Raw genomic sequence first — 12,025 nt, 5'->3', positions numbered from 1 at the left:
TTCACCTCTCCAGAGGTGGCACCCTCTAGTGGCACCTAGAGGCACAGCTGAGTCACAATCCTGAAACCTTCCTGTGAGACTTGAGCATTTACCCTGGGAACACTGGGAGGAAGTTGGCGCATCCACTTGTCCCAGGGCCTCTCTCAGCTATCCAGATGTGGAAGATTTTTCAACATTACAGGGTGATCTTGATCTGGCTGTACTCCTCATGGGGATGTTTCACTACTGTCTCATTTGTCCTAAGTGACTTTAGCTTTGCCAGGGAGCAGAGGGGCTGGGGAGATCCTTAGAAGACAGTGGTGTCACAGGCCTCTCTCCAGCTGTGTCCATCTGAGACATGCTGCCCTTTCCAACCTCACCCTCTTTGGTTTCAGATCCTGAGGTGAGGATGGTAACATCGGCATCATCGGCCATCCCCCAGAGACCAGAGCACATTCTGTATGTGTTGTGAACTTCAGGGAGCACAGGCCACTCCAGTATTTCCCCTGCACACTCTAGTAGATTCTGGGGTAACCACCTTGCCTGTGCATCCCAGCGTATCAGACATGGATCTGAGGGTGATGATTAGATTGCCCTGTGTCTATCCATATGCTCTCTCCCTCCCTCCCTCCCATCCTCCCCCCCCACTCTGTCTACAGGAACATGGGGACCCACACACCCAATCATGCACTTGGTGGAGCGAGATATGCTTACCTCAGCAAGAGAGGAAAGGGCTCCCTCCCCTAGTTTCTATCCTATTCCCTGTGCTGGGTTAACGAAGGTAGGAGAAGAGGGAGAGGTGTGTGTGTGTGTGTGTGTCTGTGTGTGTGTGTGTGTGTTTGTGTGTGTGTGTGTGTGTGTGTGTGCCTTTTAATATTGAGTCTAGATCTCCCTAGACATCTGCTTGTCACCTACACTTAATGTGTGGTAGCACATCACCAGGACACCAACAGAACAGTGTGGGTAATACTACTAGGTTTATGGTTGGGGGAGGTGGGACCAAGTGAAGGATATTTCTGTAGAAGCAGGTACTCCCTGGCTACTTGTGGAATCCGGGTCCAGATACCCCTTCTCCTCATGTAGTCTTTAGAGCGCAGTGGTCTATGGCTACTCTGGCAGGTCACAGCTCCCTGTGTGCAGTAGTTACAGAGCAGCCATTCCTTCAGGTTGGAGGGCTCTGGAGTTGGCCTTGCATGTGGTCAGAACCCTCACCCACCCATGTGGAACCATTAAGGGTTTGCTGGCCATCCAGACAAAGGAGGTAGTCCTCCATTGTCAGCACAGTAGAGGTATTGTATTACCTGTGAGTTGGATGGGCCCCTCACTCTCTTCACTCTCAAAGATACAGTGGATCTACCCACTGAAGGCGGATTATTGCACCTTGTATTCTATGCCCCACCTTAAACAGTCTTTTCTGTGCCAGTGTGATGGGCCTTTTGAACGATGGTGAGTCCTTATCCCTGGGGGCAGGGTAAAGAAAGGTGCTGACATAAGCCTTGTGTGATTGCTAGTTTGGTGTTCCTTTCCCTAAGTCTTAAATAGCCAGAACAGAACAGGATGGCATGTGTTGAGTCTGTAGGCACAGCAGTGATAGGTGGTAATGCAGCCAGAGTTCAAGGCCCAATTGCTGGATAAGATATTGGCTATGCCCAAGCCCCAGCTAGGAGCTCTCACAGCCTCCATTATCCCAGGCCTTTTCAAGGGAGAGACTAATTTCAGCAGGCATCTGCCATATCTGGAATTTTTTTACTCTTAACTTCAGCCCTGCCCCCATACCTTCCCATAACCAACCAGTGCACCTCCTTATCAAATGTTCCGTCTCTGTCCTTATGCCACTCGGGTCTCACCCTACTGCCACAGCCACAGTGCCCTAGGCTCTACCTTGCTGTGTGTTCCTTCACACACCTTCTGTGACCTCATCTGAACTGCATGACTCTCACCCCAGCTCAGATAGGCCTGTGTGCACTCAGATTTTGACTTTGTTGTCGCCTTGGTCTCAGCAGAAATTTTGCCTGGTTGGCGTCCACTCCAGTTCACTATGAAGCCTGTGCAGCTTCTCCCATCTTCTGTGTGTGCTGCCCTGGGATGGACCACCTGAGAAGTTATGAATAAATGAATGAGCAATGGATAAAGAGTGAATGAATGAGGAAGTTCAGTGTGTGGGTAGTTCCTGTTCATACAGGGTAGCTGGGAAATGGTCCAATTTATCCTTCCCAGTCACCCCACAGAACAGAACATTGGCTTTCTGGCACTGAATCTCCAGCAATCTAACCCTTGGCCTAGAGCAAGTCGACTGGTGCTCCATCTGGCTGCTCTTGGCCAGAACATAAAGGGAACACAGATGCCAGGGCTAGGGAACTACTGAACCATTCTCTTTTGTGTGATAGCTTAGCCTGTCAGGTCTGTGTCTGAGGTTACCCCTTTCCTGAGGCCTTGGCTCTGCTGTTGCTCAAGACCACCATAAGGAGAGCATAGCCCTTGGGCAGGAGGGCACAGTTCACAAAACACCTTCCCTTGAGGCACAGTCTTTACTGGTTTTTACTATACCACAGGATAGAGCATCAGGATAAGAGAGTGACTCTGACTCCCATGGCAGATCATTACTCATGGAACCCTTCTTTCATCTGAAAAAATGGGCTCAATGTTTAACCTGCTGCCTTGGGACACATCATGAAGTTTTAGTTAGTAGTGATTATGAAGATGTTCCAGTACCCAGACAGGACCACCCATCACCACCGAGCTTCACTGTGTGTGTGCCCTGCATCATGACCAGTGATTCCCCTACCCCTTCTTGGAGGCTTCTGGGCTTACAGATGACTCAGAGCTAGCTGTCTGTAGAGTGGGCTAGAAAACTGAGGCCCAAGATTATGTTTACATTGGTTTCTGTGTGGAATAACATTCAGGCACTAGCTTGTTACCTGCTTTGCAATTGACACTGCACTATGTGGAGTGGATTCCTATTGATTTGTTCTTATGGTCACTCATGATGGGGAAACTGCTACTTTAAAAGATTCACTGATTTGTTTAGTATCTGGTCATTAAGGGGTCAGCTGGGATTCAGACAGTGTCTCTTGAAATTTGGGTGTGTGAGTGAAGAGATAGTATTCAGCCTTGCAGCAAGGGGAGCTGATGAGTGAACAGATACATTGGCAATGGCAAGACAGATGGGCAGAAATGGATGGTGAATGGACATATTGGTAAGTGGATGGATGGGTGGATGGATGGATGGATGGATGGATGGATGGATATGTGGGAAAATAAATAGAAGGATGGATCTATGAAGACCCAGGATGTGGCTGGCAAGGCAAGGGATGCCATATAAAGAGATGATGCTGAGGCTGTGTTCTGTCCTCTATCTCTACCTTACAGCTGTCATCCTGGAGGTCACATGGCCCACTCAGGCACCTGTGTCTCTGTAACTCTGTTCCAATCGTATTCTTGGTTATGCTTCAGAAAACCTTGGGGGATGTGTAGATAATAGGTGTGCATTGTTAGCTCCAGCTACAAGCAGCCTTCCACCTCCCCCAGTGGCCACAGAGCCCAGGTATGTTTTCAGGCCCTCCCTTCATGCTAGAAGAAGCCAGGAGGCTTAGCCTTTTATTTCCTCTTTGCTTTACATGGATGAAGGGCAGATCCAAGCTTCGAGGCCAGGCAGGCCCTGTGTAGTACTCATCCATCCTCACCAACATTATAAACGAGGGTCTAAATATAGCATGCCACAGCCCCAATTTTACATCTGTGGACTGAGCTCCTCTAAGACACCAATCAGGGTCTGGTGGCCAGATCTCACAGTCTTGCCAGATAGAAAAGTAAGAGCTTACGGGCCAGTGATGTATTGGATAACACATCTCACCATTGACCAGGGAAAGTAAGAACTACAGTCAGATGTAAGAGAGCACACTATTGCAGTTCTGTAAGAGCACCACAAGCCACAGGACCTATACACATGTGGGCAACATGGAACAAAAAACACTTGGGAAGATAGTCTCAGTGAGGGATTGCCTAGGTAGGTCTGGGTCGGCTTATTTGTAAGAGATTTCTTCAAACTCCCCAAGTGTGTGGGGAGACACAGGTGGCAGTGTTCTCCAGGCTTGCGCTCCTGGGCTGGATAAGAGAGGAGAAAGCTAGCTAGCTCTATTAAATTCTCTAAGCTCTTGACTAGATGGGATGAGACTAGCTGTTTGAAGTTCCTGTCTTAGCTTCCCTTCAGTAATAGACTATGACCTAGAATTGTGAGCCAAATAAACCTTCTTCCCCCGTATTTCTTTCTTGTCAGAGCATTTTATACAGTGACAGAACTGAAACTAGGACAAAAATTCACCTTACCTAATCAAAGAGCATCCTGTCAGCCCAGAAATTCCCCTGCATGCTGGTTTCCCATCGGTCCTTGTGTGTTAAGTGACTCCTTCATTTTTTTGCAGGAAAGAGTTCGAGGCCAATCCCTATGGGTCTAGAGGCCACAGCACATAAATTTAGAGACCAGAGCTGTGGATTTGGGCTTCTAGTCTAGGTTCAGACATGATTCCCATTTCGGAACCTTCTCCTATGCTTTAAGTGCCCACTCCTTTCCCTTGGCAGTACCCTCTTGGAAGGTTCCAGAATTGTGAGGGCAAGCTGCTTTCTTAGCCAGGAAGCTCTGCAAAGTTGTCCTGACATCTTGGCATGTTTTTTGGTTTTGTTTTAAAAATGTGGTCATGTTGTGTCTGAAGCTTCCCTTTCTGAAAAGAGAAGTGACAGGAGGTCCCCTTGAGGTTGTTCCTGATGAGGACTTGGGTGACCACTTATCCCAGCATGTGACATCAGTCCATCACCCATTGGAATTCCACTATGCCTCATGATGAGGACACTGCAGATTGACCCATGTGAGGCCCTTTACCCTACATGTTCCCTTACTGGTCTTGATTAAGGCTTTCCACTGTTGGGGGAAGGTGGGCCTGGGACACACATTCAGTGCAAAATTAGTGACACAAAGTCCTCTTGGGAGTGGCCAGCAGGCTGCCCATGATCATGAGCACTTTGGTGAAAGATTCCACATGTATCCTTACCAGCATAACGAATGCTCACAGTGAATTGGAAAAACCTGACAAGGGCTTCCCTGATGACAAGGCCTCAATTTGTTTTCATTGTTACAGTCAAGACACTCATAAACTTTCCTATTGGTCACCATTGTGTGTGCCCAGATCGATGGTCACTGAGCTGAGTGTCCTGAAGCTGTTTACACCTGCATCTCCATCTTCCCAACTGAAACTCTGTCCCTGTGAACCACTGACACTCCATCTTACTTTCTGTCTCTGTGGATCTCATAGTGGGGACCATATAGGGATGGAATCACTCAGCTTATGACCTTGTGCGACTGCCTTCATCAAGCTTAACGTCTCCAGGGTTCATCCCTGTGATGGCACGGATGGTGGCTGTGGATGCTGCTGCAAGGAACACGATGTGCTAATGGCCCTTTGAGACCCTGCCTTACTTCCATGGGGATGTGACCAACAGTGCAGCCATTGGATCCTTTCGAGTCTTTTCAGCCACAGACACTGCCCCTTGATCTACCTATGCCATTGCTGTTTGGCTACACATGTACCAGTAAAGGCCAATCTCAGCTCAGTGTTTGTAGACCATATTGGCCGTGTTTGGCAAAGTGTGACTTTCTTCTCTCTTCTCCTGTTGCCTGATTCAGGTCGCCCTTCACTCCTGGTGCCAACAAGGACTCCCTCTCGACCTTTGAGTACCCAGGGCCCAGGAGGAAGCTATATAGTGCGGTGCCCGGGAGACTCTTCGTCGCCATCAAGCCATACCAACCCCAAGTTGACGGCGAGATCCCCCTTCACCGAGGCGACAGGGTCAAAGGTCAGTCTTTGTCTTCTGCTTCTGGGAAAGGCAGGCCCTCTCTGTCTCCATGAAACACCGTGGCGAGTCTTCTGGAGCAGGGGCAGAGTCTGAAGCATCAGTTCAGCAGGGCCCATGACTCCTGAGAGGGCACGGTGACTCTCACTGGTGCCTTTGATTCAGTGTCCCCATTGCTGAGCCTTCATGGATAGAAAATGCCCACACATTCCTAAGTCCATTGTGGGAAGTACAGAAATGAACCAAACTGGGGGCTCAGGGACTTATGCTACTTTCCAGAGAGAAAACCCCATGAGAAAGTTGGCTTGGGGTAGCCCACGGCATAGGGGTGGGTTTGATGAGAAGAGAAAACCAACCAGGTGAAATAAATTCTCTAGGCAAATTACGAGGGCTTTTGCGAACCAGCTGAGAAGTCTGATATTCTTCAAGAGGTTCTAGGGAGCCAGCGGCCACTCACGTGTAGGTGAGAGGAGTCTGTGAGGCATGTTAGGGAAGCAGGGATAATGACAGTGTGGAGAGAGGAGGTAGACAATGACTTCAAAGCCCGTGGCTCAGGATCGCAGAGGGCATTGGAGGAGGGGTGGGTGGGAGCTGCAGGAGCTACACTGAAGATACATCTCACGGGTGGAGCAAGAAGGGCACTTCATGTGCTCCGCATCTCCAGGCCCCTCCACCGGACACAAGGTCAAATAATGGCTCTTCACAGGTAGCTGGTGGCTTCTGACCCTGCTCTCTCCATCTGGCCCTTTTCCAGCCCACAGCAAGGGACACCTTTGTTTCTTTTCTGTGCACTCAGCAGGGATTATGGGAGAGCGTGTGCCCCATCCTTTCCTAGCCCTGGCATCTGGCTTCCGCGCCTCTGCCCTAACAAGTCCCTGGTGCCCTGTTCGTTTCTCTTTCAAGTTCACTTACTCTTGCCTCGGAAAGCCCCTTCCCCATCAGGTTCCTCCTGCGAGGTTCATAATTTCAAAAATTATGTTTCCCTCACTTTCTGAGCGTGTGCTTTAAATTGCTTCTTTCTCATTGCGGCGCCTTCTTAGGACTCTGCTGGGGCTTGTATTCATTGGAAACATGTGCTGTTTTACAACACCAATGCCATGGCTTGGCATATACAGCGCTTTAAAAATCCCTGTCTGATCATTCACCAGCAAGCACGTGTGGGGGTTTATGCTCCATCCATTGCTTTTGTCTCCTCTCTGAAGGACACGCTATGCTTTCCTCGTTCACGTACCCACTGCCTTTTGTTTATGTTCTGGACATCAGCCTTTCCTCTGGCATAGACCATCCCTCAAAATCTGTGGTTCCAGTTTCAACTTTCTAGTCCTTCCAGCTTCTCTCGCTGAAGGGTTTTCTCTATGCCTTCCTCCACTGCTGATCGGCGGGGACTGTGCTCTGCCCAGTATAGAGCAGGATTTGGGGACAGGGACTCTTATAAAGCTCCCATCCTGTTCCTCAAGCAAGGGGGTATCCCCCAGAGTCTGACTGCCCCTTCACAAGGTCTATCCCCTCCAGACGGTTACTGTTGGCAGCAGGCTTTGGAACTGTTCTCCCCACTGGGGTCTAGTGGAATCGTTGTTCACCATGCCCATAAGGTACTTGGACTGTACAAGTGGGGTTTAATGCAGGAGTTGAAAACTTCACATGAGATATGGTTCTGAATTTCAGCAATATAATCCAGCCATGGGCCAGGCTCTTCTCCTATACAAGTAGGTGATATCTGTGAGTCTTACCACAGGTGCATGGTATGTCAGACTCAGCAGTGATACACAGGATACAGACTTAGCAAGTGTAATGGGCAGGCAGCTGGGCAGGTTCCTTCTTGACTGCTTCAGCTACAGTGCTCACGAAGACCCATCCTCGGCGGTGTTTATAACATCCTTGCTAGGGCTGGGACTCCAGCTATAAAGTGTTTGCTGAGCAAGCATGAAGTGAGTTCAGGTCCCCGTCCCTGTGTAAAAAGCCAGGTGCAGCAGTGAGCATCTGGAATCCCAGCTCTTGAAGAACAGAGACAGGCAGATTCTGAAGCCCCTTGGCCAGCTGGTCTAGTAGAATTGGTGAACTCTGGGTTACATTGTCTCAAAAAGTAATTCGAGAGATAAATGAAGAAGGCACCCAATGTCAGCCACACAACCAGGGACACACATGCATGCACAGCTGCACAGGTACACATCTATATGAATACAAGCCACACACACACACACACACACACACACACACACACACACACACACACACACGTACATTGTGGCCCTCCCTGGATCAGAGTCCATTTCAAATCCTATTAACAAAGCAGGCACATAGAAAGCCATAGCTCTATATAGCTGCTGCTCACATTAGTGCTGTGGTCCCTGGAGGTACATCTTGCCTCGCACCTCCTGACTTTACAGATTGCAGAAGGGCGTTGTTCGATGAAGTGGTGAGGCCTCCATCTGTCTGACCTGATAGTGTCACTGTGTGACTCTTAATCCGAATATGTGTAGGTGGCATAGTCAAGCCAGAGGCAGAAGGGTCCGTGGAACCCAGGTTCTGAAGACCTCCCAGGACCCTCTGTCCAGCAAACGTGTCCTCCCCAGACTGTGCCCCTAACTGCCATTCTCTCATAAGCAGCTGGAGCCATTGCCAGGCATGGACAGTGTTTGGAGAAAGCTTGTAGTAGACATGCTTCTGGCACTTCCCCAGCTTGTTCAACATTGCCAGAGTCGCACTGGGAGGCAGCTGGATGCAGCCACTGCTAGTCCTGGGCAGCAGCCTCAAGGCAGCAGCACCGGCTGTCCAGGTCAGGGTGGCTGAACATCAGGCTGCATCCAAGATGAAGATGGCATATGTATGGGATGGCCCAGGATGTGACATTGTTCAGGTTCTCCCTCCAGACTGCTGGCTGGTTTTCACACCAAGACTGGGAGAGGAAACTCCACCCCTGTACATCTGTAGAGGGGAGTCTCCTGTAGTGGCTGTTGCCTGGCTAGTGAGACTAGACCTGTAGAAAGTAGGCAGGGAGCTCTTGGCTCCCATCAATGACTGACAGTACTGTGCTGAGACAGGTTAAGAAGATTTTTCCAACTAGAAGGTTCTGGGTGCTATGTGTGCCCCTTCTCAGGAGGGTTGCCTGGCATGCAGTGTCTTCACCCTGTCCTCTTTCTAGTCATCAGAGTACTGGCTCTTCCCTGACTCTCCCAGGGCCTTTAGAGACAACTGTTCCTTGCCTTCCAAGTCTGTTCTCTGCCCCCAGGTCTGGCCTGGATGAGCCTCCTCTGCCCAAGCTCAATACTCCTAGCCCAGTGCAGTTTCTTGTTCTGACATGTGAAAGAGACTCCCTCTTCTTTACACATCACCTTAAACAGGGTGAACAATCTTAGCTATTCTGAATTAAAGCAGTGATTTACAAGGGAGACAAGCCTGACTCCATCTTTACTAGGCAAGGTGTGTGCGCACTCCCATACAGACACACCCACTTCTATAAGACACTCCCACATAGACACACCCACTTCCATAAGACACTCCCACATAGACACACCTACTTCCATAAGACACTCCCACACAGACACACCCACTTCCATAAGACACTTCCTCTCAGGCACACCCACTCTTACACAGACATGTCTACTTTCACATTGGCATCCTGTTGTTTCTTTGTCCCCATGTCATCAAAACGTTCCAGAGAGCACTGGCAAATCCTAAAGTACCAGATGGCACCTCTCTGTGCACCTGTCTGTATTCACAAGCTTTTTGCTTTTCCTGGGGACCTCATCCTGTTGACACACCCAGACTGTGTGCTTTAGGGGAATCAATTGCAGAGCTACATGTAGGGATCCCCCAGAGCAGGCAGTGTGGCAGGATACCCACAAGCAGGGATGGCGTTTGTGTGCCTCTGTTGACTCAGTGGTACCATGAGCTAAATAGTGTTCCTCTCTGACAAATGGTAAGTGAGACACAGTGATGAACAACCATCTCATATGTGGCACATCCCGGACAGGGGGATGCCAGCCTGACCTGACCATCTTACTTATTGCTGGGCACTTTGAAGGCTCTGAAGAATGGGCATGGGGTGTCCTTGTGGGCCTCACTGAACCACACATCCCCTCCACCCAGGACTACACCCCAAGATGGCCTTCTCTGGTCCAGAGCTGGGAAGCTAAGCCGACTGCCCTTCAGCAGAGCTGTGTGAAGGGCAGGGACAACATCCACCAGTTCGTGCTTTGAGGAAATTGTTTCAAGCAGATATGATGGTATCAGCCAGCCGGGAAGTGGCTTGTCCCTTTATTTGGGTCATTTCCTCAGATTATATGGGCAAGAATTTACAAAGCTAGAGTTTGCTGTCTGTTCTTTTCAAAACCACAGGCTGGGTAGATCTTTATCTGCTATTTGAGGTCAGAATAATGGTGCACAAGTACTTGTGCCAGGATCTTGAGTAATTTAAAGACAAATTGAGATGTGTGGACAGGGTAGCAAATGGCTTCATGTAACTATGTTCAGACAATACACATCCCATTTTGAACAGGTCTTCACAGCTTTGACTTCATAACCGAAACCTCTATTTTAATGGGGCTACAGTGTATGGTGAGGTCCTCGGGACCCTGCCCTAGCCCCTGAAGTCTTTGGGCTTATGTTTTTAGCTCATGTTCAGCAGCACAATTTAAAAACAAGGACCTCAGTGGGAGAAGATATGCCTATTCCTGTTGGGATGAGATGTCCCAGGGTGGGGTGGTATGGGGGGTTCTCCCTTCTCTGAGGAGAAGTAGACAGGTTAATGGGGATAGGGATTTTAAGGGTGGAAGTGGGAGGGGGGACTGGATGTAAAGTGAATAAAAAATAAATTATTGAAACAACAAAAACAAACAAACAAAAAACCCAAATACCCAGAGCTGGAGAGGTGGCTCAGCGTTTAAGGACACTCTTTTACAGGACTTGATCCAATTCCCAGCACACACATGACAATTTAAAACCATCTGTAACTCCAGTCTCGGGGTATCTGATACATATTCTGGCTCTGTGGACATCAGGCATGCATGAGTTGCAGGGATATTCTTACACACACACACACACACACACATACATATATACATACAAATATATATATATATATATATATATATATATATATATGATAAAAATAAATACCCTTTAAAAGCATGATAAGGTAGATAGTGTCACTGAGGATGAGACCCAAAGTTGTCCTCTGGCACGTGTGCACGGGCCTGTATACACACACACACACACACACACACACACACACACACACACACACACACACACACTATCCACTCTCCACCATCACCCATCAGGTAGAAGGGGTCCATGGACTGGGGCTGCCTGTTCCTGTTCTCTGAAAGCCACTGGGCCTCATCCGCCAAGCTGCTGACAGTGCATGCCTCGCTTCCTCTACCTGTGGTCTGGTGTCAAGTTGCTGGGGATCCTTTTGCTTGGTCCTGTCGATCCCCATACTGATGATGCCTTTCTCCTTTCTGTCACCTCTAGTTCTGAGCATCGGCGAGGGTGGCTTCTGGGAAGGCAGCGCCCGTGGCCACATCGGGTGGTTCCCAGCTGAGTGTGTGGAGGAGGTGCAGTGTAAACCCCGGGACAGCCAGGCAGGTAAGGTGACCTCACAGGTCATGTCATGGTGGGGCTGCTCAGCTGGAGTGTGTGGCAAATGCTGTGGCTGTAGCCACACTGTGGAAGGGCTTCTCTATATCACTGCAAATGGCTTGGCTGGTTCTGTTCCAGTAGACTCTGTTCAAATCAAGACCACTTGACAACCCAGAGCACAGGTTCTGTTAAAGGGCAGCTTGTTGTGTGTCTGGTGCAAACCTGGAGAAGCTTTAGGATTTTGTGTCCTTGTCACTCTCAGGAGACTCTGAGGCTAGTTCAATGCCTTTTTTTCTACCTTTTGATTGGGCATTAGAACACAGATGGCTTTTCAGTATAGGGTGGCGCTCTCCAGACCCTCCCCAGGAAGCACCACACAATGTTCATTGAGTCCATGCATTAAAGCTATTTCCCAAACCTGTCCTGGCTGAAAGCTTTCTCCTTAAGAAACATTGATCTGACTATGATGCCAATGGCCACTTATATGAGATGGCCTGGGTAAGAAGCAGAGACACCTGAGGCTTGGACAAGAGGGACTTCTTAGTGACCTGAGTTTACCCGTGAGTTCTGTTTCCTTTATGTGAACTCCTGAGTTGACTGTGCACCCCAAAAGCAGCCA

At 49.1% G+C, this 12,025-nt stretch overlaps 1 protein-coding gene across 2 annotated transcripts in view; it reads left to right on the top strand.

Annotated features, from left to right (window-relative positions):
• Window positions 1-12,025, top strand: part of SHANK2 (SH3 and multiple ankyrin repeat domains 2) — a gene marked incomplete at both ends in the record, with an annotated part of 372,055 nt that overhangs the window by 143,693 nt on the left and 216,337 nt on the right. For both annotated transcript variants that reach the window (XM_080911817.1, XM_080911816.1), the window contains 2 exons: window positions 5,657-5,826; window positions 11,299-11,412. In XM_080911817.1, coding sequence (XP_080767943.1) covers window positions 5,657-5,826; window positions 11,299-11,412 — 284 coding nt within the window. The remainder of the gene's footprint in view (window positions 1-5,656; window positions 5,827-11,298; window positions 11,413-12,025) is intronic.

The sequence above is a fragment of the Micromys minutus genome (assembly GCF_963924665.1).
Source record: "Micromys minutus genome assembly, chromosome: 2".
NCBI lineage: Eukaryota > Metazoa > Chordata > Mammalia > Rodentia > Muridae > Micromys > Micromys minutus.
Note: the sequence above shows the minus strand (reverse complement) of the source record. Positions and strands in the feature narration are given on the sequence as shown.